This window comes from Pinus tabuliformis, chromosome 1_2 (assembly GCF_031772625.1).
Source record: "Pinus tabuliformis cultivar Carrire ecotype Pingquan chromosome 1_2, CPIR1, whole genome shotgun sequence".
Classification (NCBI taxonomy): Eukaryota; Viridiplantae; Streptophyta; class Pinopsida; order Pinales; family Pinaceae; genus Pinus; species Pinus tabuliformis.
This window is the reverse complement of record NC_142298.1, coordinates 365,939,681-365,966,872: the sequence shown is the minus strand read 5'-3', so window position 1 is coordinate 365,966,872 and position 27,192 is coordinate 365,939,681. Positions and strand designations below refer to the sequence as shown.

Sequence of the window (27,192 nt, the reverse complement as noted above, 5' to 3'; positions counted from 1 at the left end):
CCAGCTGTGTTTGTTGCGTCCCATGGCTCTGTTTGTTCCTCTATTTGGCGCATATATATATATATATATGTTATATATATATATGTTATATATATATGGCTCCTCCGTTTTCTCCTCTTGGCTCCGTCTGCTCCTCTTGGTGGCTCTGTCTCCTCCTCGATAACTCTGTGTGCTCCTCTTCTTTGGCTCTGTTCTACTCGCTTAGTTTGCTCCTGTAGTTCCGCTAATTCTGTTTCCGCATATATATATATATATGGCTCGTCCTGTAGCTCCTCTTGCAGCTCCTCTAACTCTGTTCGCATATATATATATATATATATTATATATGTGTGTGGCTCCTCTTGTAGCTCTATCTGCTCCTCTTGTCTCCATCTGCTCCTCTGGCTTGGTAGTGTCTTCCAAAGATCTCCTTGCATATATGAATGTCTCTCTTGCTCCAATATCCTGTTATGTGCTTTCATATGCCTCCTTAGGTAGCTCCTCTTTGCTTATGGCTTGGCTATCCTGATGGCCTTGCTTCTGTCTCTTCATGAATCTGCTCTGCATCCCCTTGGCTTCATGTCATCCTTTAGTATCCAGAATATTGCCATTTGACATCAATGACAACCTAGGTCAACACCTGCACCTCGCACCGTTGCACATCTCTCTGTGCCATCCTGCACTGGTGCAACACTGCCGTGCCTCTTGCACTGTTGCAGCCTGCTAGCCTCGCGCTGCCTTGGGACTCCTGCACTGTAGTACTCTCCGTTGCCTCATCTGCATCCATCTCTACTGACATCCGCCAGTCCTGCTACTCCTCTTCGGGGCTCCCGTAGCAAGGTATAATCCAAGAGGTTGGGTACCTCAAGGATCCTGCCCCTCATCGCCTGTAGTCCTCCTGACTACAGCTTATGTCTCCCCACTTCTTCTCAAGTGGCACATGAGCACTCATGGCACAATCATCATCCTCCTCGACTTCTTTCTCTGCCTTCGCTGGCACTGCCTTCGAGTCAAAAGCCTCTCCCTTACTCTTTTTCGTCAAACACTGGTTCGCATAGTGACCCAGTTCCCCACAATGGAAGCACTTGACCTTGGAGAGATCCTTCTTCTTCCTCTTCTCCTGCTTTCCCGGAGATGCTAGAGCTGCATCCTCTTCCTCTTCCTTTCTCACAGATGCCAGGGTAGGGCGAGTCTTCCATTGTGAGATTGTATGCAATTACGATGATAACTAATAGTGAGATAACTACTATTACAGAGTTGCCAAAGAGCAAAATCATTGTCCTGATAGAAATGCCAAAGAGTGAGAACATTGACATTACAAAGATTCCAAATATAGATACCAAAGCGAGAGTCTTGTAGCGAGAGTATAGTATCCTGTAGTGAGAATGCGAATCTTGTAGCCATAATGTGAGTCCTCTAGCCATGCGAGAGTATAGTCATATGTGAGTGAGCTGTAGTGCCTCAGACATGCGAGAGAGAAGACTTGTGGAACCTTAGACCCATTCAGAAATATCAGAACAATCTATCGCCTCTGAAGTACCTTTTGGAGATCAACTCAATTGGGTATATATAGTTGTTTGAGGGTTCGAAAGGACACATCTTTTTGCCAAGCCGACTTGATCAAATTGAGCCGACTTGAAGTGGATATAAAGAAAATAAGTTTGAATTCTATTAAACAATTTTCATTGCTTGATCAACTAGGAGGAAGGGCTAGGGGATTTCTCCCTATCTGCCAAAATTAACACCACTGACATTCTAATCGGAAATCTGGTAAGTGGCATGGAATCCTCTCATCAAATTGCACAATCTGAGACCAAGTTGACCTTTTGACCACTGGGATGACTTTGCATTGGCAACTGTGAACTGCCTTGGGAAATGTGAAAGTTGTCAGTATGAGATTGCCATGCATGAACGTTGTATGAGGAATACTACACCTAAGCCAAGGCCACCTATATAATCTATAGACCATAACCATGTGGAAAGACTCAAGACAAAAGTGCATCTTGATGCAAGTTGCACTGGACAATACATCGATGATCACCCCTACGAATGTAGGCTCCCATAAAACCATGAGTCCTCAAGAAAGCTCACCTAAGACCCTCTAATGTTGTACAAAACAAAAGGAACCCAAAATGAACTTGAAAGGACCGGCCATGGTCTAATCAAAACAACAAGATACAGACTCAATGACAAGACACAAGACCTAGGATACCTAATATAGGGCCTCACATGGTTTTTACATTGTTTTTGACTTGTGACCCTAGGCTTACAATGGTGGTGATAGATACTGCAAAAATTTCTATGTACCCTTGCTGGCATGAGGGGTAACAAGCCCTACTATGTGGATCACCCCCCGCAAAACTCAGTGGATCCTCTAAACCATGAGTCCTGAAAGATCTGTGAAAATTCCTTGAAATGCAACAACTGGAAATATTTCTTCTAATTGATAAATTAATTATGCAGTTTATTTTGTTTACAACAAAATAACGAAATATTCACACTACAATTTCTTCACCATAAAAATTAACTGCAGAAGCAAAAATAGGAACTGAGAAATGCTAGCACACACACAAAAATATTGACACCATTATTTTTGGACAAATGTCCCCGGAAAAACCCAATGTGGGAAAACTGGTGCAACAACTGAGGGTTTATTTTATTATGCAACAATGAATTTTGAGTACAATCTTTGGAAGCCCAATTGGCTATCCAATCAACAAGAATCTGACAAAAATATTTGGAGAGAAAATTCTCTCCCTCCACAAACAAACCCCGACCTTTGTCTCCCTCTGAAAACTGGCTGTCCAACCCTTGTGCAGGTCGTTTCTGCTTCTGGCGATCCGCATCACTGTGCTAGGAAATCCCGAGTGATCCTGGCAATTGTATTGGGAAAATCCACGTGACCCTTGCGGCTGTTCTGTGCTAGCTTCATTGTGGAATATTTCTGTCACTTGTTGTTGCCTCTCCAGAACTGGAAATCTTCCTCCGGATCACTATCTCTACCCCTCTTGACACTTGCTACTCAATCTCTCCTGCTAATCACCTACATTGGAGTATTGAATTGTCTAGATCACTGAGTATCTGCAATGTGTGTTCTCCATCTACCCATCGACCTCTTCTTATAATCTTTAGTTGGGACTCCAACGGCCAAAATTAAATCTTAATCAATGGTTGAGATTATGTCTAAGTCGATCTGTATGAGTTTCTAGATAATTCACACATTTCTCAATTAATTCCTATTAATTAACCACTTTTCCTAAGTTAGACTTAGGAAAGTTTTAATTATGGTCAATTAATTTTTATTTAATTGATCTATCTCTAGGTGGAATTTCCAAAAACGATTTTTGGGTTTTGGAGAACTCCTGTGTTTTAGACTCTTCACAAAGTTTCGAGCCCAGAACACCATCTGTTGCTACAAAAACTAACAAGATTCACCCCAAGTCCTCCAATCCTATCTAGGATGAAAGGAGTTGAGAGTGGGTACTAGCAAGATCAGCCATGGCTGACCATAATAGGCCTAGGATACCAAAATACATAGCCTTGACATGGCCTATAGGGCTTTTGACTTGCATTCTTTGGATTTATAATGGTGTTGCCAAAAGTGAATATGTGCATATATGTAGCCCTGCTAAAAGGGGTGTAACATTTCCTTACTGAATCCATCTATAGTAGACATCGGACAGCTTTCTCACTAGTGAAAAGGTTGATGGAAATAATCCAACTATAGTTTTATATGAGAATCTCTGCTAAAATAACAGGGCAGTCTGGATCGCAGAAACACCAAAGAAGACAGTTTAATTTAAACTTTAGTATTTGGCTGGTTAAATGATTACCTCGTGCTTAGGTTTCTGGAACCTCACATTAAGCTGAGGAATGAACATGGTGAAGTGATCTGGAGTTCTTTTTGTTTCCTTTATTCCTCAATGACTGATAAATATGGTACTTAATAAATACAATATTTCAAACGGATTGCTTACGTGACCTTCCCATGATAAACTTCACCTTTTTTGTTGTTTTGCATTTATATCTTCTGCAGGAGCATAGAGCCTAGAAGGGCAGTTCCTTCTATCTTCTGTTTTTATAAGGAAATAATGCTCTACAACGTAGTTTGGCATCAATATTTGCTCTGTTAATTGGTATCCCGTCTTTGCATGGTTGAGAATAGATGTTAACTTTGCTGAAATATACATTTTGTTCTAGGGAGTGGAGGATCGTTCTCAGCACAGGAATCGTGCAATTGCATTAGAGCGACTGCGTAAATTGATAGCTCTCAAAGGTTTGTCTACTCACCAATAATGTAGATTTTATGTTGGAGAATATTTGGTTTGAGTACTTGTTTATGTGGCAAATTTAAACATTCTATATTTTTCTTGAAGAAGACGTACGTTCTTTGGCATCTAACGAACTAACTATAAATTCAATTATTTGAGAAATATCTCTATTTAAGAGATCTATTTAAAGGATAAGAGAGTGTGGAAAAAGTCCCGAAAAAATCGGGATTTATTCCTAAAATTGCGATTTTTTGGGCAAAAGGATTAAATTGGCCGATTTTTTGGCGATTTTTTCATAAACGAAAAAATCGCGATTTTATCGAAATAATCCCGATTAAATCGCGAGTGGATGGAAAAAATCGGCATGAAATTTTTTTGGTGGATAAAGAGCCGCAAAGGGTTATTTCAGTTTAGTTTTTACTGTGCGTTTTCATTGCTCGCTGTTTTGGCTGCTGTGGAGAACCGAGAGAACGAGGGTTACATTCCAAATTGGCAAATCCACCTTCCGTTTGCAACTGCCATTGCGTGGGGAGGAGCCGGCAAGGTATGTAAATTGTGACCTCGTTGATAGCATTTGCCAAGTATTCAACTGTTCAACATTGCCGGTAGTAACACCTGCCATACTGTTTTAAGTTCAAATGACATGTACGTAACCCAAAAAGATTGAAATCAAATGTAAATCCTTTTCTGTTTATTGCTTTTCATTTCCCTTTACATTTAAGTTACTTACTGCTGACAAGCTTCATGTCTATTCGTGTTCAAGTTTCAAAATATTCCTGTCAACATAGTCGCTTTCAGCTACATGTCAATGTATCCATTGTTTTTCCCATAAATGTTTTTTATATTACAATGTTAGACAACAGAACTACATTAAATAGGACATCAGTGGGCTAAGCTCTCATGTTGACCACCTCAGTCAGCATATGCAAGAAGAGTTGACATGTCAAACTTGGCACTGATCTCTAGTGAATCTATATCTGAACTGAAAATATCTAGTATAGCAGGCACCTGGTGTGCTAATTCAGCCTTCAAACCTGCGATTTCTTCTACATTAAGATTGGAAGAGTCACTATCAAGTTATCAACTCTACATTTTCATTTCCATAAAAACAAAAGTCCTGCATGAATTGGTTCTACACACGTTAAAGGATTCTGGTGGTTGATTTCTCAATTTTGTGGGTTTGAATTCATCAAAAGGAAACCTGCTGATGCCTGTTCCATGGTAGCTTTCCTCACTTGCACTATGCTAATTTTTTAACAGATTCATGGAGTCACATTAATGCCTATGAATCTGTTAGTGGGCAGTGTAGAGTAGCACAGTTGCAGAAAGGGCATCAAATCACTGTGACTGGTCACTGAACAACATTTAATATTTCCATATTTTGGGAAAAATATGATCAAATTTTATGTGATGTATTACCTATGGATTCTTGTCATATATTATTGAGAAGTCCTTGGCAGCATCACAAGCATAACGGTGCATGATGACAAGTAAAATACCATTTCACCAGAAAAGGATGGTAGGAAGTTCAGAATCGGAATCCATGATAGACTACAGCTGTAAAGAAAATTTTAACTTTTAAAAAGAAGCCAGTTAAAAACATTTTCGCTGTAACAAGAGGCAACATATTAACTATTAAGCATAACTTATATGATAACTTATATTCTTATGATGTACATTTATTATATTTTTTGTTGATATTTTGACTCTTGAGAGTTGAGACTCAGACAGGACTCAAAATTCAGGAGTTGATTCACTATTTTGATATGTGATGTAGCACTAGACTTCATATACATATTATATATTAGCTTTCTTTACATGTTTATGTGGAAATGCATTTATTTGATGTTGTGGATACTCTAGATGTTAAAAAAAATTAAAAAAACAAATAATTTTGTGTTTTTTTAATTTTGCCGACTTTTTCGAAAAACTCCCGACTTTGCCGAGTTTTTCAACTTTTGGACCCTTGCCGAATTAATCCCGACTTTGACTTTTTCCACATTGGATAAGAGTGCTTCATGCCTTGTCCTTAAAACATTAATAACTGCATTAGTGAGGGTAATTTCTCCACTATGGATTCTACATTCTTTGTGCCATCATGGGCAAGCAATTACTTGATTAGACATGGTTTGTTGACCACTCCAAGATTGCATCTGGTTCTAGCACCAATGTTTATTCTGTTTATATTGTTATTTATTAACTGAACTTCAATTTGAAGCATATCATGTGAAATACATGAATTTTTGTTGGCATGGAATTCTAATGGGCCTAACGGTTATGAACATCTGTTTCCTTTTGGAGGTTAAGCAGTCAAATCCCTGCACAGTGGAGAAAGTCAGTTTGGTGCTAGCCAGGCTGTGACCTTAAATTACATTATTATGACTTGATTTAACTCGTTTAATGATTTTTTGTGATCCATAAGATCTTGGTTATACATTCTCAACATAATTTAAATGTGGTTTGTTTATATGGTTGTAGATGTACAGAAAGCCACCCCACCTTCAAACTCTTTCTAAATAAGTTGCTGATCTACTTATTGATTTTTCAAGTTTTGAGCTTCTTCTAGGAACAACATGTGAAATATATCATGAAGTTTTGTTGGTGTTGAGAATTCTAAGCTCTAACATAAATGAGATTTTGTATAATCCATAGGATTTTGGTTATAGTTTCTCCTTTTATTCTGTTTAAGTGTAGCTTTTTATCTAGGAGTAGCCATATGTTTGACAGAAAATCTCATTCCAAAAATACTTATGGAAGACGCTTATTTTCTTGTTTCATCCGGTCTGAATTTCTTCTAGGCTGCTCTTGATCCTTGATCCATGCCTCAAGCTTACTGTATACAATATATGTGATAAAATTTAGCTTCTGTGCAGACATCTGAATGAGAAAGGTTTACCTTAATATGAATTTGCGTTGATGGTCACCATCTGTGGTAAATTAGTAATGGCAAATTGGTAATCACCTTTGAAAATCCGAGAACTTCATACAGATATGATGTCTAAACAGCTTGTGTTTACTGGATCACCCAATGCATTAACAATGAGTATTATTTCTTATTTGTTATTCCCAGTTTCTTCTAGCATTGCTCCTGATCTTGGAACAAATGGCTCGAATACAATCTGTGGTATTGCCTTGAAAGAAACTAGTAAATTTCGTCTGTGTGGTGATTATGCACTTGACGAGTAAGTAAATAAATAAATAGTTGTTAAATAAAGACGATAAATGAATAAAGACATCTGTTCCCATCCCTGTGGGATGTGTCCCTTTGTAATATCCCCAATTTTGTGAGCATGGGAGTCACTAAGGAACTTTGCCCAATTTTAGTAATATTAATTAAAAATGGGCAAATATCATTGGAGAAAGGTGGCTAGTATTATTTTATTGGAAAATAATGGCAAACTATTATTTTATTAAATGACGACAAAAGTAACTTAGTGGAAAATGCCCCCTACTAACAAAATAATATTAAAAAAAGGAGTCTAGAGGCATGAGGAGAAATTATAAAAGGAGGATGCTCATTTTGTGGATTATTTTTTGGCTATTACACTTCATATTTCATCTTCTCCCGGAGCTGTTTAGCACAAGGGTCAGAGTGTTGTTTAACACTAGGAGTTCCAAGCGGAATTCCACCCTCATTTCTGAGAACTTCGAGTGTCTCCCTAGTGAAAAAATTTGGGGAGCTCAATTCATAGCTTCCATTGGACGTCATTGCAGGATTTTATTCAATGATGCATTTTTCTTGGGCAGAAAGATATTTTGTGGAGCACATTGTGGGAGCAAGCATGGGTTAGAGGTTCTGAAATTTTGCAAGGAATTTTCTTATTGTAGGCTAGATTGGAGGCTATTACCTGGGTCAATTTTTCTATCTTTGTTAATGGCGCAAAAGCTATTGACCAAATGCTGCACAAGAGTTTAGAGAAGTGGAATCGGGAGAGATAAGGGCTGGAGATAGGAGGTATTTCTTAGTAGAGAATTTAGCTAGAGCTGGGAGAAATTTCCCGTGGTAGATTTGGGCATAATTCAGTAGTATCAAAACTGTGGGGCATTTTTTGGCCAGATTGGGCAATTCACACTTGTTGGGGGTCACCGGGGGTCGGTGGATTCAGCCCAAACCCTTTCTGGGTTTTTGTGGGTTTATTGAGAGGAGTCTCCGACTAATTTTACAAAATTTTCCGGGTGATATTCGGGCCCAAAATCCTCATTCTTATAGCAGAGCGTATTGCTTATTAAGTTATTAACTAACAAATTTGCATCACTTTGTGGGTTTAGTTTTGGCTTGGAGTTGGGCCAAACCCTTTCTGGGTATTTTTGGGTATGAGGAGTGGAGCCCGTGGCTGCAATTTTAGGGTGATCCAGGTATTCTTCATAGCAAAATCTTCAATCCCATTCTAGCAACAACAACAATAATTTCTTGGGTAGTGCGCAGTTCCAGTTTGGGCTAGTATTTCCTCCAGATCAAAGTTGTCTCACCTGGGTTTTGCATAGCTTGCAGTAGCAAGCCCAGGTTCCATTTTCATTGTACTCATCATTCTCGAGATTAATAAAATGGCTCACTTAATCTCAATGTTCCACCGAGTTTCCGAGGTGGGGAAACGTGGGAGTGGGGATACACACAATGGGGACGTATATAAGCAACCCCAAAATTTAGGGAAATTTCGAGGAAACAGGGGGACATCAAAGTCATAAAAATTATAAAATTATTAAAAATTTAAATATATAAAAAATAAAAATAAAATCCCAACAATATGTCAATAATTAAGTTAGTAAATAGTAAATCTTAATAATTATGAAATGTACATCTAAATATGATCATCATTTTGTATTAGACTATTATGAATCATACTTATCGTTTGACATTTCTACAATCATTAATATAAAATTGTAAATCTAAAAGTAAATTGCTAAATTGAATCCATCATTTGACATTATGCAATGTTCCATCTAAATTTATCATTTGGAAATGGGCATTAATATTATGCAAGGTACATCTAAATTAAATTAATCATTTGACAATTGAAATTACACAATGCACATCAAAAGTAAATTCATCATATGACAATGACATTATGTTGAAGTCTAAAATAGCAATAGAATACTAAACTAAAAGTAAACATAGAAAGCAGTGAAATACTAGTAAATTTCTCAAAAAGTACTAAATAATAAATCACAACTCCAATCCAGTGGCTCCAAGTCACAAAATGAAAATCACAGCTCCAATCCGGCAGCTCCAAGTCACAAAATGAAAATCGCAGCTCCAAATGTCTCAGGCCCCTGGTCGATGGTAAATCCGAATCATAGCAAATTGCAGATGGAAAATGTCGAGCGACGACAATAGGAAAATCTTGGGCGGCAAGGTAAAATGTCGAGCAATAGTAGAAGGAAAATGTCGGGCGGCAAGGTAAAATCGTAGGGTTAATGAGAAATGAATGAGAAATGTGAATGATTATGTTTTAAAGTTTTAATTTATCCTTCAGTTTTTATTTTCATTTTTTTAAAATTATATTAAAATTTGTAATTTTTTATGTTTTTAATTGTTATTAGCAAAACAATTTTCGGGGGGCACTTTAATTTTTTATGTTTTTAATTTTTATTAGCAATAAAATTTGGGGGGACGCTATGGGATGCTTTTCGTCACTAGAGAAAAGTCCCCCCAGAGTTTCCCCAAAAAAGGGGACGTGGGGAAATGTTTCCCCAAGAGTATCCCCGTCTCAGGAGCGTGGGGGAGCGAGGAAGCGTATCCCCCACCCTAGGGGGTGGGTCCCCTTGGAACACTGGTTAATCTGCATATTTTCTATGGTGTTTTGATTTGGGTGCTTGGATTTTAATTTTAATTGTTGTTCCTAGTTCATGTTTTTGGTATTTACTGTTATTTTCCATTTAGGAATATTACAGTGGTATCAGAGCCATGATCTTGGCCAAGCTGTAGGCCTTAAGCCAAGTGATGACAAGGCCAGAATAAAAAGCTAAGAAATCATGGGGTCCATAGAAAGATTAAAATCAAACAACATGGAAGTAACCTTGAATGAGGTGATTAAGATGCAACAAATGATGATTGATGTGGGGGAGCAACTGATTCACACCACAATTGGGAATCAAGACCATTCTCAATTATACAACAAATCCACTATGCCCAAAATTATGGATAATGCATCAAGATGGCAAGACATGATTGCAATTGATGTGGAGTTATTGGCAGCAAATTGGAGGGCATACCAATCATTGGGACATGGCATTCAGGCATCCCTCTCTTTTTGGGAGTTTTGTGAACTAAGAGATGTGCACAAATCAGTGGGAATTCAGTGGAATTATGCAGGGATGATGAGGAGGATCAAGGCAGAAAATGAAAAGGCAGTTGAAGGGGCCATGGTTGGCAAGGAGATAGTTGAGCATACACTCGTTGATGAGATGCCGACAGTTGATGAGGTACCTAGTGTTGTGACTAAGTTTTCAGGTGACAACAACGCACCACAGGTTGATGAGGTGTCGGGAGACATCTCCACCGTTGATGAGGAGCCGATAGGTATAGAGGCATCCAGGTCTATGACAGAGCTTTAGGATGACAACCACCTACAACTGACTAGTGAGCATGTCTTGCATGTCGGGTTGTCTATGGAGGAACAGTTGGAGGCTCATGTTGAGCCCATGATGGAGGAGGACGAGCAGTCATCTTTTGGGCCAACCACCGATTTAGAGCAAACAAATGCACAAACTGTCAGCAGAGTTGCAGTACTTCTAAATAGTGGCTCTCTTTGGGCTCATATAGATGGGGCTTGCAACATTGCTAGGCTACCTTTGCACAACGGAGAGAGAGATGCAGAGTCACCTCGACAGATTTTATGTGTCGACCAGGATGGTGAGATGAGGCGACATGAGCTGTGCAGGGTGCAACACTCGCAAGATGGAGGGCTTGTTCTATGTGCGGGAGTTTGTGCATTCGATCCCTCTCTTGGGGTTGGATGGTGAGAGATTCTGAGTTGGTACCCGGTGGAGTGGGTTGGACTTGTTGTCGCACAAAGTGTCTAGGAGAGAGTCTAAACAGAGTGAGTAAGGATAAGAGTGACAACCCTTACTCTGAGCGTTGTCGCGGTGCCTAGACACTTTGTGCGACAACGAGACTAATGGAGATGGTCATAGTCTTGAGTAAAGCTTATGGGCGCTGAGTATCTGCCCAGTGTATCTCCAAATGACTCTCAAGTCTTCTCTTATACTTTTCCTATTGATGAATCAACGACCGAGATTAGGTCTCTAATCAACGGCTAAGATTAAAACAGACTTAATTCTCGTCTCTTAGAAGCTTCTCACCCATATCTTTATTAATACCCATCAATAATTTTATTTTCCTAAGTTTAGACTTAGGAACCCATTAAAAATATTAATTATTTTAATAACTCCTCATCCAGGTGGAATTTCTCCAAACGATTTTTGGGTCTTGGAGATCTCATGTGTTCTAGCCCCTCCACAAAATTTTGGAGCTAGAGCACATCCGATGCTACCCAAAATCAACATGAATGATTATGATTACAATGATATATGAACAATAATGAATGGCCATAATACTTCGCAAAATTATTTAACAGTGTTGTATGAGTATGATGTTTGCACTCATGACAATGATAATAACAATGATGAAGGACAAGATCCTTGATAATGATTCCCCTTGGTTATGATACTAATATATGCTAGCGGTTATATTTGTGTTCATGGAAATGAAGTATAACAACGTCCTCATGACAATATGGCTGTGATAGTAATATATGATAGAAGGACTTGTTCTTATATTGCAAAGAATCTTGATGTAAGATAGTGATCTATATGACAGTGATGGATGGCTGAGCTACTATTGGATTATATGATGGATGGCAGATATTGTGACTGAGATGTGACATTAATGAATGGCTGTGTTCTAATATCAATGATATGACAGTGTGTGGATATGATTCTTGTCCTTTTTTATGGCAGTGATGTGACAGTTGTGACACAATACCCTCTTTGACAGATGTGACAGTGTATATGATAGTGAAGTGATGTCCATGATGTATATGAGAATGATGCCTATGACAATATTCATAGAAATTCTCGTGACAAGGATAGGAGGGCTTGTGAATACCTCCTTGAGAGGTATGTTTGCTGCTATCTTATGAGGATCTAGTATGATCCAAGATTGGCCCTAGGTGGTCTAATGTGATTGATGATGAAAGACTTATTGTACATTGTATCTCAGTTGAACATTTGATGAATTTCTAAGAAGAATTTGTTTGGCTTTTCCCCCTTGTGGGGTTTTGCCCTGGTCTGTGACCTAATTCTTAATGTCTCTATTGTGTGTGCTTTTCTTCTATTGTTCTTTATTGTTTCATTGCATTGTTGATGTTATTGTTCTCTCTACATAATTGCTAATGATGATATGATGTTATGGGGCGAATGTAATGTAAAAATGTTGAAAAAGTTTGGAAATGCAATTTTCTACAGCAAAGAACAAACTAGCCCTAAAAATTAACATTTGAAAACTGATAATTACTTCTAATGATGTTGATCTTCTTTTGATTTTCTGGTATATCATTAAGCAATTATACTTCAGAAATTCAACCATATAAAAGCAGTAGAACAGTAGAGATCACAATGCACAAAGAGAGCACAAGATTTACCCTGGGAAAACCCACTTGGGGTAAAACCTAGCAACCTTTTTGATAGAGAAATTCATCTTTTCAACAAGAGACACACCTAGACCTCTAGTCAACCAGTATGTCAAACTGACCTTCTACAAATCTTGGTCAAACTTGGTCAACACCATCCAAGTCAAGCCTCCAATTTGACCCAGCAACTTGTCCTTTTGTTTTGACCTAGGTCGTATTTCGGCCTCCTAGACACTATGTATAATCCCATATTTTCGGCCCTGCAATTGCCCAGGAAATTTTGGCCCCGCAACTACAACTGCCCATAAAAAGTTGGGGAAGTGGCGTGTGAGCTTGAGCTTCTTGAGGAATGCAAAATTCACAATGTCTTCCATGTCTCATTGCTCAAAAAGGCCTTAGGGAAGCATGTAGTCACTTCCATTGAGCTCCCACCATTGGACAAGGAAGGAGAACTAATTTTGGTTCCGAAGGAGATTTTGGAGACCAGGGAGCGAAAGTTGAGGAATAGGACTGTGAAGTGGAAGGATTTACTTGTTGAGCATGCCACATGGGAGGGCGAACAAGTGCTTAAGCATCTAGAGTTAAAGTTGCTTGAGGGCAAGCAATCTTGGGCAGGGGAGGACTGTAATGTCCCCAACCACTTAGGAGACATAAGACAAGGTTTCATTAGCTTAATAAAGTTCTCATAGGCTAGGGTGGGGAAAATTTTAATAAGGGAACATGATTTGCCTAGGAAAAATATTATAACTGCTTAATGTTAATTTTTCACGGTGTTCTATGCTGTTATAATCACTTAAACCAATTTCATTCAATCTTATTTGCCCCAATAACAGTTAAGCAATTATAGATAGAACAATAAACAATAATGCACAATAGAAGATAGTCAAGCACAATGAGACACAGATTTTTGGTCAAAGACAAAGGCAAAACCTCACAAGGTGGAAAACCCAGAACCGATTCTTCTTCTTCTTTAGTCAATCAATGTTCAATATAAGATACATAGTCCAATAGTACATCCAATACCCAGTCAAAGTAAAACTTTTGACTTTCCAAGAGAATGAGAATCAAATTAAGTCAACAACAGTCAAAGATCAACAATTTGTTATGGTCAAAGGGCCAAATTTCGGCTTGCAACTTCCACAGAAAAGTTCGGTTAAAGTCAATAGTCAACCTTGCTATCAAGGCCCAACAAAACAGTTCTAAATGTGGTCAACTCAGAGTCAAGGATTTGGCCTTCTTCCTTGGTCAAATGTAAGGACCCATCTTAAATTAATGGGGACATAGAGATAATAGCATGCACACGAGACATGCATATGATAGCTACATATACATGCATCGCTTGCACTGCACTAGTATATATATTGGTTAATATTAAAAAAATGTCTGTATTTAAGTAACAAATTAACTATTGAAATGAATACCTAACTTACAAGAATATAGTAGGGTACATGATATACGTACCACCACCATAATACATATATATAATTCTACTATATAAAATTAAAGGAAAGTATATATATATATATATATATATATATATATGTATATTAAATAGCGAATGTAATAAAGTGAAGAATATATAAACCATAATACGATGAAAATAATTCGTTTTAAACAAAAGTGAAACATAATATTATGATAAAGGAGATGTTGTATAAATAAGAATGCATGGTCAGCAAATTGGGAAGGGGAGAAGGCGGTGACTGCCTCTACAACTTATGAATTTATCAAATTAAAACAATAAAAAAGAGAGGAAGCGGTGGAGGAGTCTCTGAGGGCATAAAAGGAGGAAGGGTATTGTAGAATGGGGGGATTGGGGGGACACAGAAGGAGGCAGAGGAGGAACTAACAAGAGGTAAACATAAAGAATAATGGAGCTTGAGCAGTTGTTCTTGAGACTTTTGGGCACGGGGGCCAAAATATTTCAAATTTGAAGTATTTTGGGGCTGGGTGCTGAGACTATACCTAGTTTGGCTGGGAGGTTTTTGGTCTTTTGGTAACAGGAGCAGGAAATGGAGCAAATCAAAAGCATCTTCAACCAGGTAGGTACTCAACCTCAGGTAAGTACTCAACACCAAATTGATATATTCTTATATTTGGAATAGTTATATCTGGTTTAAAATTTCAAGGCTTTACATCAAAGATTTAGACAAAGATAAATTCCTCCTACAATCTTCGGTCAAAAGCCTCAGTTAAACTGCAGTCAAACCCTAGTCCAATCTTGTGGTCAACCTCAGTCATGTTGAAATTTCTAAGTCTATCCGTTAGAAATTTAATCTGTATTCTTTTGGTTTATTTCTTCTACTTGTTAATTTCGAACAAGTTATTTAAAACATATAAATAACGAAATAAACACAATACAATTTCAACATCTACAGATCAACAGCTGAAAGAAAACAAATACACAAGTGACACCATTAATTTTGGACAACTCGTTCCTGGAAAAACCCAATGCGGGAAAACCGGTGCAACAATTCTGAGGGTTTATTATTATGCAGTATTTCCTTGAGTACAATTGGGTGCCAAACTAGCTGACACGATAGAGAAAAATAACCAGCAGTAATACCTATCTATTTGGAAACAGGTATTCTAGAAAACCTGTCCCACGAAACCCCCTCTAGCAACTCTGAAGCATTGCGTCAGCATCAGAACCTTTTGCGTCAGCCTTATGCTGCTCTGTGTCAGCGTCAGAACACTCTGCGTCAGCCCTCTGAGGCACTGCACAGCCTTTGGGACCCTCTGCGTCACTCCTACTGCCCTCCGTGTGGATGATGCAGGCCCTCTGGCCTCTGCGCTGTCTTTGCTGGGCTCTGTGTGGCCTGCTCTGGCCTCTGCGTCTGCGTCCCTGCCTTTGCGCTGGTCTCTCGGCACTATCTCTGCCTCTCTATCCAGTACTCACTGCCCCTCGCTGTTGATCACTGATTCGACTTTGCTTAGCAACCCCGCTCTAGCAAATCGAATGACTGATCACTCTGGTGTATCTTCCAACTCACCCTTAAGCCCCCTCTTATACTTTTCTCGTTGGTCGTTCAACGACCGAGATTAAATCTCTAATCAACGGCTAAGATTAGATTTGGCTTGATCTGTGGCTTTTGGAACCTTCTAACTCAGTTTTATATTAATACCCATTAATATTTTATTTTTCCTAAGTTTAGAGTTAGGAACTCCATTAAAAATATCAATTATTTTAATATCTCCCAAACCAGGTACAATCTGTCCAAACCATTTCTGGGTCTTGGATATCTCATGCGCTTTAGCCTCTCCACCAATTTTCATGGCTAGAGCACATCCGATGCTACCCCAAATCAACACTCCCTCTTAGCGAGGACTGTGCTCTAGTAATACTCCTCACTGAGCATCACTTTGATTATCTGGCACCGGTACCTGTGTTGATGCTAGGCCTCCCTACCCAACATCCTCTGCACTGTTGCATCTTGTACTGCTGCCCATGGCCCTGCCACTGCCACTGCTGCATTTGTACAACAACTCCCTCTACATCTGTGTTGCTGCTGGTCCTTTCTCCCAACACTGCATCTGCACTGCAACCCCCTCTCATCATGTTGCATTGTGCTACTGCATACTGCTACTGTATTGAAACTCGGTTACTAAGAAGTAAGTAATTGATCCACCCAACTTCTGACATCCTTGGCAGGCTAGAAACACTCCCGATGATGAAGCTCTCTCTGCCGCTAACAAGTGCTCCCTCTACTGACTTCTGTGCTACTGCAACAACTCCCTGCATTTCGCACCGTTGCACACCTCTCTGTGCCATCCTACATTAGTGCAACACTCTTTGTGTCTCTTGCACTGTTGCATCCTCCTAGCCTCACACTGCCTAGGGACTCCTGCACTGTAGCTCTCTCTGCCGCTTTACCCGCATCCGTTTCTACCGACATCCACCAAACCTACTACTCTCTCTTCGGGGCTCCCGTAGCAAGGTATAATCCAAGAGGTTGGGTACCTCAAGGATCTTGCCCCTCATCGCTTGTAGTCCTCTTGACTACAGCTCGATGTCTCCCCACCTCTTCTTTATAGGTACATGAGCACTCATGGCACAATCGTCATCCTTCTCGACCTCCTCCTTTGCCTTCGTTAGCACTGCCTTACAGTCAGACACCTCTCCCTTAGACTTCTTCTTCGGACACTAGTTCGCATAATGACCCAGTTCCCCACAGTCGAAGCACTTGACCTTAGAGAGGTCCTTTTTCTTCCTCTTCTCTTGCTTTCCCGCAGATGCCATAGCTGCATCCTCTTCCTCTTCCTTCTTGATCCGGAATCCTTTGCTGCTACTTCCTGCCTTGCTCAACCGCCTGATCTCCTCTTGACGAAGAGCCGCCCACAATTCTTCCCAATCTGGAAGATCCGCCCTGCCCTGTCTGCTCTGGACAATTGTCTCCCACTCCTCGGAGACTATGTTAAGTGCGGTCCTTACCATCATTTCTTAATCCGACGTGGGTCCTATGGAAGTCAGTTGGTCCCGGATCTCCTTTAATTGACCGAGGAAGTGATCTATCTGCTCCCCCTTCTCCATCTAGTATGACCGCAACTGATTCTCAAGTAACATCTTCCTATGCATGGAAGTATTCTGGTACAATGTCTTCAAGGTGTCCCACATTTCCTTTGTCGTCTCCTTCTCAGCAATATGTTGGACCACATGATCCTTGACCCCATCAAGGATGATGCATTTTGCCTTGGCCATTGCCTCCTCATACTTCTCATTAGCTGCCGGGTCAACTGGGATAGCCATTGTTCTCAAGGCAAAGCCCTTGATGCGATGTCTATCTAGAATGGACAAGATCCTGGCCTTCTAGACCACAAAGTTGGACGCCCTGTCCAGCCTGTCCTGATCCCTCAGTCCATTCACGACCATCTCTTTGCTCTTCTGTCGACTCCTTTGAGTCTCTCTACTTCCCTCTGGAAGTTCTCCTTTCGACTCCTGCTGAGTCTCTCTACTTCCCACCTGGAAGTTCTCTACTAGACTCCCTCTGAGTCTCGATTTCCCTTCTGGAAATCCTCCTGCCAATCGTCAAGTTGCACCTCTCCGATCATTTGTGCAACTGCAACACTGATACGGATTCCTTGGCTAGAAATCCACTTTGGTAGCAAGTTTCTCTACCTTTGTTTTTCCCTGTTAGGTATTGTTCTACCCACAATACCCCACCAACTTCGCTCCCACAAACTGCCCACAGCTTCCTATGTCCCAGCAACTGAAGGATTGAGCCTCTAGGCTCTGCGCAATCTCGACACTAACACACACAGCTCCCTAAGCCACTACATCAACCCTCCTGGTCTCTGTGTGAGCCTCTTTCTTCCCTCCTCAGCCTCTGCGCTGGCCTCTCTCTGGCCCGGACTGATGACACAGTGCCTCTGCATCAACCCTTCTTCTGTCACTTTTACAAGGATCAACTTATGTCACTTGGGACAGCTGATTCTTCTGCAAATGCTCTTCTTAGTTGATGCCTTCAACTCTCTTGTGATCTGCAACCACGCTTTGGTACCATGTTGAAAATTCTAAGTCTATCCGTTAGAAATTTAATATGTATTCTTCTGGTTTATTTCTTCTACTTGTTAATTTTGAACAAGTTATTTAAAACATATAAATAACGAAATAAACACAATACAATCTCAACATCTACAGATCAATAGCTGAAAGAAAACAAACACACAAATGACACCATTATTTTTGGACAACTTGTCTAGGGAAAATCCTAATGCGGGAAAACCGGTGCAACAATTCTGAGGGTTTATTATTATGCAATATTTCCTTGAGTACAACTGGGTGCCAAACTGGCTCACCTGATAGAGAAAAATAACCGACAGTAATACCTCTCTATTCGGAAATAGGTATTCAGAAAACCTATCCCATGAAACCCCCTCCAGCAACTCTGAAGCACTGCGTCTGTGTCAGAACCCTCCGGGTTAGCCCTTTGAGGCACTGCGTAGCCTTTGGGACCCTCTGCGTCACTCCTGCTGCCCTCTGCGTGGATGATGCAGGCCCTCTAGCCTCTGCGCTGGTCTCTCGGCACTATCTCTGCCTCTTTGTCTGGTACTCACTGCCCCTTGCTCTTGATGACTGATTTGACTTTGCTTAGCAACCTCGCTCTGGCAAATCGAATGATTGATCACTCTAGTGTATCTTCCAACTGACCCTCAAACCTCCTCTTATACTTTTCCCATTGGTCCTTCAACGACCGAGATTAAATTTCTAATCAACGGCTAAGATTAGATTTGGCTTGATCCATGACTTTTGGAACCTTCTAACTCAAATTTATATTAATATCCATTAATATTTTATTTTTCCTAAGTTTAGACTTAGAAACTCCATTAAAAACATTAATTATTTTAATATCTCCCAAACTGGGTACAATCTGTCGAAACCATTTCTGGGTCTTGGAGATCTCATGTGCTTTAGCCTCTCCACCAATTTTCATGGCTAGAGCACATCCGATGCTACCCCAAATCAACAAGCGAATGTGCCCAGAAAATAGAGATGAATTCAGTCAAACAATAGTGAAAGATCCTTGGAATATTTGACCTCCCAAAATAGTCCAAACATCTCGGTCAAAGAAGAAGGTTAATGTTGGTCAATACAATTCAAAATAGAAAGTCAACGTTGGTCAGAACATAATCCTCTCTCTCCTTCTTCACACGTGCTCCTACGAATTTTAGATCAGATTTGATTGATGTGATGTGTGATGATGCTCCAAATGAGGTCGATGAAGGGTCTATTTATATGTCCTAGAAGGACCATTTTCCACTTTCGGGCGGACTTGTCATCCTTAGGCTGACTTGGTCAAGAGTCAAAATGTGACATTTTCTTCATGATTTTCCAATGGAAATTTGGACCATATTTGCCAATTTTCAACACTTACGGGGTGAAAAAGGTGACATATCCCAGGCTAATGAAAAATCACTCTCATTTTATAGAGTGAAAAGTTCCTAAAGTGACTTTATAGGAATTAAAAAAAGGGTAAAATGACGGCAAAAGTGGCCACTAAATTATAAAAGGGTAAAAGTGAGGAGTCTCTCCTCATTCTATCACTTGAAGTTTGAGAAAATAAGCTTTTAGAGAGAAACTTAGGGTTTGAGAAACACTAGCCGCCATTGCTAGCTTCAATGTTGACACTATACACTGTAGTTGGTCTAGAGAGTGGAATCTCTTAGATTTCGCCATTGTGCAACCAAGAAGAAGAAGTTTTGCAGAAGATAATGGAGGTAAAAGGTGTTATCAGTTGATTTTATCTTCTTACATCGAGTTTATTGCATTTCTTGACAAGCTAGAGATACCCATGAAGATACCCAACTCCCAAACTATTCTAGTGGGTCAAGTTAGTGAGTAAAAGAGCATTCTTGTGGCCAAATCTCAGACTACTGGAAAGGATGAGTTTTGAAAGAGGAATAAAGGCTGAATTTCTTTTGTGTAGCGGAGACGAGTTTAGTGTTTGCTAGCCCTTCTTTCTCTTAGTCAAGGGGCTGATTTTGTCACTGTCTCAAAGAGCCACATTGATTGTACTTAACAGTGGGGTTTATAGCTGTGTAAGGAGGTCAAGTTTCATTATTGAGAGGGTCTGCATTCTTTCTAGTTGTTGGTTGTGTGTGTATCCTTGCTGGAGGTTAAGTTGGTTTTGTGGTGATCATGTTCCCTTGTTGGTTGAGGTTGAGTGCCTTTATTTTGTTTTCTGCGAACACTTTGGAGGGAGACAAGACTATTGCTTGTACAAAACCGAGCCCTCTCTTCATTTGCTGACCATGTGGACCATTTCATTGGTTGAGTCTAAAATTCCAGAGAAGGACAAAATCAATTTGGCTTGTTGTGTGTGTACAACTTCAACTGATCATATTCTTGTAGCTTTGATGTGGCTGTAGTAGAGGTTGAAAGGTAGAGAAACAAGAGGATGATTCGCTGAAGGTCCTTATTGTAGAAGTATACGAGAGGCTGAGTAACATATTGAAGAAATATCACTATGTCCAGACCAATGTTTTATAAATCAGAACGGTGATCGGACCGATCCATCTGATGAATTGGGTTTCGAACCGGAATCGGTTGAACCGGGATTGGTCAGGTCTAAACGAACCGATTTAAAAAAAATAATTAAATAATTAATTTTTAATGAAAAAAACTATTTTTAAGATTTAAAACCATGATTCCAAGCCAATAGAGACAAAATATGCAAAGTTTGCTCATTTCTATACCATGTAAAGTTGAATATATCAAAATGGCACTGAGTGCAATACATATCATCGACAAAATACATAAGCAATGAGGCTCTAAATGGCCTATAAAGTCCAAAAGCAATGCTACAAGCTATGAGGCCATTGGCCTACTACAAGACTACAAGTCTAGACTCTAGACTCCAGAGTTTACACATGATCAATCGTCAAATTCATCACCACTACTAGACACATGATCATCATCATCAGCAAGAGCTACATAGACATCATCTGGATCGAAGTCTGAGGATGCCTCAGCCTCATCTGCAACCTCAGTAGCAATGCCACCAATAACAATAGAAGTGGACCTAATGGAAGCATGAGTTGGTCGAGCTGCATGACTAGTGCCTTCCATTGGTTGTTTGTGTTTCCTTGATGCCGCTACCGACCCTGGTTCTAATGGCGCCACCAAATCTGTTTCATCCCCTGCTAATGCCATGTCAATATCAAAATCAGCATCAAACACGGGATCTTCAATCTCCTCCACCCATTTTGATGTTGGATCAATATCGTCCAACACAATGGGATCTAGATCAGGTGTTTTGTTCATCATTTGATTCCTCCTTAGTCGAAGGTTGTACTACACGAAGACAAGATCATTTAACTGTTTTTGTTCCAAATAGTTTCTCTTCTTCGTCTATATGCACTCAAAAACAAACCAATTGTGCTCACAACCTGAAGCACTGCAAGTTTGGTTGAGGACTCTCATTGAAAACTTTTGCAATTGAGGACACTGGCTGCCAAATGATTTCCACCAATATGTTGCAAAGAAAAAGACATTAATTAGTAACTTAGTTCATTTCATTACTTATTTACAAATTGCAAGTATTTATAGATAATTTGAACTGTAAATTTGTAAACAATTTAACTTGAAAAGAAAAACAAATTGGAAATTAGAATTGCTTACCTGGTTGACCCACATCGTTTGCCATCTTTGCCAAGTTTTTGCCAAAGGTACTAGCTGCCATACTGAAAAGAGTAAGTTGTCTATGTATTTCCAATTGGTTTGCATGGCTAGGGACCATGCACTCCAAGCAATCAACCAATCCATCTTTGACCTCCCCATCCTGCGTATTTCTTAGTCAAGCTTTATAATGATACTTTGGGTTCAAAAAATACCTAGTTGAATGTATAGGATGATGGAGTTGATTGTTCCATTTGTTATCAATGATCTCCCATATATGGCCATATTTAGCTAACCTGTCCTTGTAAGTTACCTGTATCTGCTCCTTTGCCTGATCCATATCCTCATAAATCTATCCCATGGCCAATTTTTCCCCATCCACCATCCTTAGCACCTTAACAAGGGGTCAATAATTTTCACAAGCTCTACAGACTTTTTCCAAAAATAATTGTCAAACTTTTTCTTTTTGGTATCTTTGCCATCTTGTCTACGAGCCCACCAAGATTTAGTCCAATCATCAGAAGAAAACATTTTCTGCAGGTTTTTATGTTGAGCATTGAGACATTGCAACGTGAGGAAGTGAGTTGCAAATCTCGTAATTGCAGGCCTAAATGTTGATTTGGGGTAGCATTGGATGTGCTCTAGCCATGAAAATTGGTGGAGAAGCTAAAGCGAATGAGATCTCCAAGACCTAGAAATGGTATGGGGAAATTCCACCCGGTTAGAGAGATATTAAAATAATTAATATTTTTAATGGGTTCCTAAGTCTAAACTTAGGAAAATAAAAATATTAATGGGTATTAATATAAAACTGGGTGAGAAGGTTCTAAATGACATGGATCAAGCGAAATCTAATCTTAGCCTTTGATTAGAGATTTAATCTCGGCTGCTGAAGACTCAACAGAAAGAAGTATAAGAGGAGGCTTGAGGGTCAGTTGGAGAAACACCAGATTGATCAGTTAGTTCAATTTTCTAGAGCGGGGTTTGCTAAGAGAAATCGAACCAATGATTAGAGTTGCAGCGAGGGGCAGTGAGTACATAGTAGAGAGGCAGAGATAGTGCTGGAAGACTAGCGTAGAGGCAGACGCAGAGCCTGCAGGAGCCACAAAGAGGGTAGAGGGCTTGCGTGGGTGGAGCAAAGGGCCAGGGAGCAAGCGCAGAGCCTCTGTAGGCTGGCGCAGAGCCTCTGTAGGCTGATGCAGAGGCTAGGAGGGATAATGCAGAGCCCCATAGAGGTGCTGGAGAGAGTTTCGCGGAGCAGACTTTCAGAATATTTGCTTCTGAAGAGAGGTATTACTGCTAGATAGATTTCTCTGTCGGGTGAGCCAGTTTGGCACCTAGTTGTACTCAAGAAAAGTTGCTTAATAATAAAACCCTCAGAACTGCTGCACTGATTTTCCCAAGTTGGGGTTTTCCAGGGACGATTGTCCAAAAATAACGGTGTCCCTTGTGTGTTTGTCTATTTCTTTCAGTTGATGATCTATAGATGGTTGACATTGCATTATGTTTATTTCCGTATTTATATGGTTAAATAACTTGTTCAGTAATTAAACAAGTAGGAGAAATAAACCAGATAGTGCAGGAAAATTTCTAATGGTTAGACTTAGAAATTTCAACATGGTATTAGAAGGTTGCAGATCACAGGAGAGCTAAAGGCATCAGCTGAATCAGAGACTTTGCACGGAAACAGCTATCCCGAGTGATAGAAGTTGTTTCTAAGCAGAAAGCAGCAGAGAAGGGGTGACGCAGAGGGCTTGCGTCATCAGTTTGAGCTAGAGAAGGGGTCAGCGTAGAAGCAGTGAGTGCAGAAGAGGCTCACGAAGAGCCATGTCATCCTGCTCATCCAAGTAAGGGTGACACAGTTGGCTAGTGGAGCGATTCAGCCACTTCCAGGATTGCGCAGAGCCTAGAGGCTCAGTTCTTTAGTTGCTAGGGCATAGGAAGCTGTGGGCAGATTGTGGAGTGTGAAGTTGGTGGGGTGTTGTTGCTGTTGAGGCAGAATAGTACCTAACGGGACAGAACCAAGGTAGAAGGGAGTCGCTACCTAGGCGGATTTCTAGCCAAGAAATCCAGATCAGTGTTGCAGGAGCAAAGGAGATCAGAGAGGTGCGATTCGATTGTTGGCAGAAGGATTTCCAGGAGGGAAATCGAGACTCAGAGGGAGTCTAGAAGAGAACTTCCAGGAGGGAAGTAGAGACTTAGAGGGAGTCGAAGAGAGAACTTCCAGGAGGGAAGTAGAGACTCAGAGGAGTCGAAAAGAAGAGCAGAGATGGCCATGAACGGACTGAGGGATCAGGACAGGTTGGACGGGGCATCCAACTTTGTCATTTGGAAGGCCAGGATCTTGTCTGTTTTAGATAAGCATCGCATCAAGGCCTTCGCCTTGAGAACTGTGGCTACCCCAGTCAACCTAGCTGATAATGAAAAGTATGAGGATGCGATGGCCAAGGCAAAGTGCATAATCTTGGATGGGGTCAAGGATCATGTAGTTCATCATATTGCCGAGAAGAATATGGCAAAGGAGATGTGGGACACCTTGACGACATTGTATCAGGGCACTTCCGTGCAGAGGAAGATGCTATTGGAGAATCAGTTGCGGTTGTATCAGATGCAAAAGGGGGAGTAGATAGATCACTTCCTCAACAGGGTGTAGGAGATTCAGGACCAACTGACTTCCATAGGAGCCATGCCAGATTAGGAGTTGATGGTGAGGACCGTCCTAAACGCAGTCTCCAAGGAATGGGAGACATTCATCGAAAGCATTTTGGGCAGAGCGAATCTTCCAGATTGGGAAGAACTATGGGTAGCTCTTCGCCAAGAAGAGATTAGACGGCTGACCAAGGCGGGAAGTAGTGGCAAAGGAGCCTGGGTCAAGAAAGAGGAGGAAGAGGATGTGACTTTGGCATATGCGAGGCAACAAGGGAAGCAGAAGAAAAATGACCTCTCCAAGATTAAGTGCTTCAACTGTGGGGAGCTGGGCCATTATGCAACCCAGTGTCCTAGGAAGAAGAATAAGGGAGAGGTGTCTGACTCCAAGGCAGCGCTGACTAAGGCAGAAAAGGAGGTAGAGGATGATGACGATTGTGCCATGAGTGCTCATGTACCTCTAGAGAAGAGGTGGGGTGACATCAAGCTGTAGTCAAGAGGACTACAAGAGATGTGGGGCATGATCCTTGAGGCACCCAAACTCTTGGATCATATTCGGCTATGGAAGTCCCGAAGTGACAGTAGCAAGATGGCAGAAGTCGATAGAAGCGAGTGGGGATGGAGCGGCAGAGAGTGCTAGAGTGCAGTAGTCCCTGGCAGCGCAGAGAGCGTTGTAGTAGTGCGAGAGGCACAAAGGAGGTTGCAGTAGTGCGAGAGGCACAAAGGAGGTTGCAGTAGTGCGAGAGGCACAAAGGCGGTTGCAGTAGTGCAGGAAGGCACAAAGGTGTTTGCGACAATGCAGAGTTGTTGCAGCAGCGCGGAGGTAGTAGAGGGAGCACAGGATAGCGACAGAGAGAGCTTCAGCATCAGGAGGGTTTCTAGCCTGACAAGGATGTCAGTCGTTGGGTAGATCAGTTACCATCGTCTTAGTAACTGAGTTGCAGTGCAGCAGTAGCAATGGTAGTGCTATAGGCAGCACGATGCAGCATGAGGAGAGAGGGCTGCAGTGTAGATGCAGTGTTGGGAGAAAGGACCAGCAGCAACACGGATGTAGAGGGAGTTGTCGTACAAATGTAGCAGTGGCAGTGGTAGAGCCATGGGCAGCAGTACAGGATGCATCAGTGCAGAGGATGTTGGGCAGGAAGGCCAAGCCAATGTTGCACGAAGCGGGAGCGAAGCGGAAGCGTTTTTTGGAAGCGGGGACGCGGAAGCGTCATTTTCCAAAAATCTAGGAAGCGAAGTGTCCGCGGAAGCGTCTGCTATATATATATTTATATTTTTTTGCATTTATACTCAAAACAAACATCCCAAATAACGAATTAATTGTAGAAGACATGAAAACATGCATATTTTTGCATAAATCAAGATAGATATGGCATCCATGATTCCATTGTAGTTACTAGTATGTACAACAATCATCTATATTCTAGCTATTACAAACATACATCAAATTTTTAAGCATATTATAAAACATAAAACATTTAAGCATATTATAAAACATAAAACATAGAGCATATTATGATTTATCTAGCAAGTGAGCAACTGTCAACATTTATGATGTCCAAAATTCAAATAATAATGTTTACAAAATATGTCACTTGGTCACCGCCAAGACAAAAAAGGTTCAAAATTCAAATTCACAAGCCTACAAGTCTAATGAGTAATCTATGACAAAAAGTAGTAGATTGTGAATATATCTACTAATCTCTCCTCCTTCCACCACGAACAGAACGTGTCGGCGGGCGGGGGCCTCCACGTGGTGGCAATGAAGAAGATGGTGCCGGTGGAAGTTGTGGAAGTGGCACTGAAACTGATGAAGAAGAACCCCCTGTTGTTGGTGTTGAACCATGGAACCTAGGAACCAAGGGACCAGATGGGGGTGGGGGTGGCATATCAACACGATCATCATCATCCTGGAATCGCTCAAAAAATTCATGCAAAAAAAAAAAACACTAGTTAACAAAAAAATTAAAAACATGAATTAGAGAAATGCTTTATAAGGAAAAATTGGAAAATTCATACCACAATGGACATACCTGGATAAGAGCATCCTCTAATTGCTCTAATCGCAACACTCTATCCTCCAAATTTGGCTCCTCTAGATTCTTGTCCCAAATCAACATGTCTTTATTAGACTTTGCATCTTCACAGTAATGGGACAACAATCGCAAGTTGTAATGAACATAAACCAAGCTCTCTACCCGGTCTAAACTCAACCTGTTCCTTTTAACACTGTGGATGAAAGAATAAGAGCTCCAACACCTCTCTGCAGAAGAAGTGTTTACCACCTATGATAGCACCCGCAATGTCAAAGCCTGTAGACGTGGAGTACCCCCTCCATGCATGTTCCACCACTCAAGAGAAGAAAAAGTCTTTCGATCTTTAATTGCATGCATGCTCCCAAATGGACCAGTGTTAAGCGTATAGTTGCTCACCTGTCTCCGTACCAATGCAGCCTCCTCCTCATCAGGGATTAATTTACTCAATGCAGCCATATATTTTCTGTGAACCTCTTGATCTTGGTGTGGTTTTCTCCTGCTTCCCCCCCAGG

At 40.6% G+C, this 27,192-nt stretch overlaps 1 protein-coding gene across 1 annotated transcript in view; it reads left to right on the top strand.

Moving 5' to 3' along the window:
• The window catches only part of LOC149205891 (uncharacterized), a 427,798-nt gene that overhangs the window by 162,130 nt on the left and 238,476 nt on the right, over window positions 1–27,192 (top strand). The window contains exon 2 of the mRNA XM_089393578.1: window positions 4,180–4,255. Coding sequence (XP_089249704.1) covers window positions 4,180–4,255 — 76 coding nt within the window. The remainder of the gene's footprint in view (window positions 1–4,179; window positions 4,256–27,192) is intronic.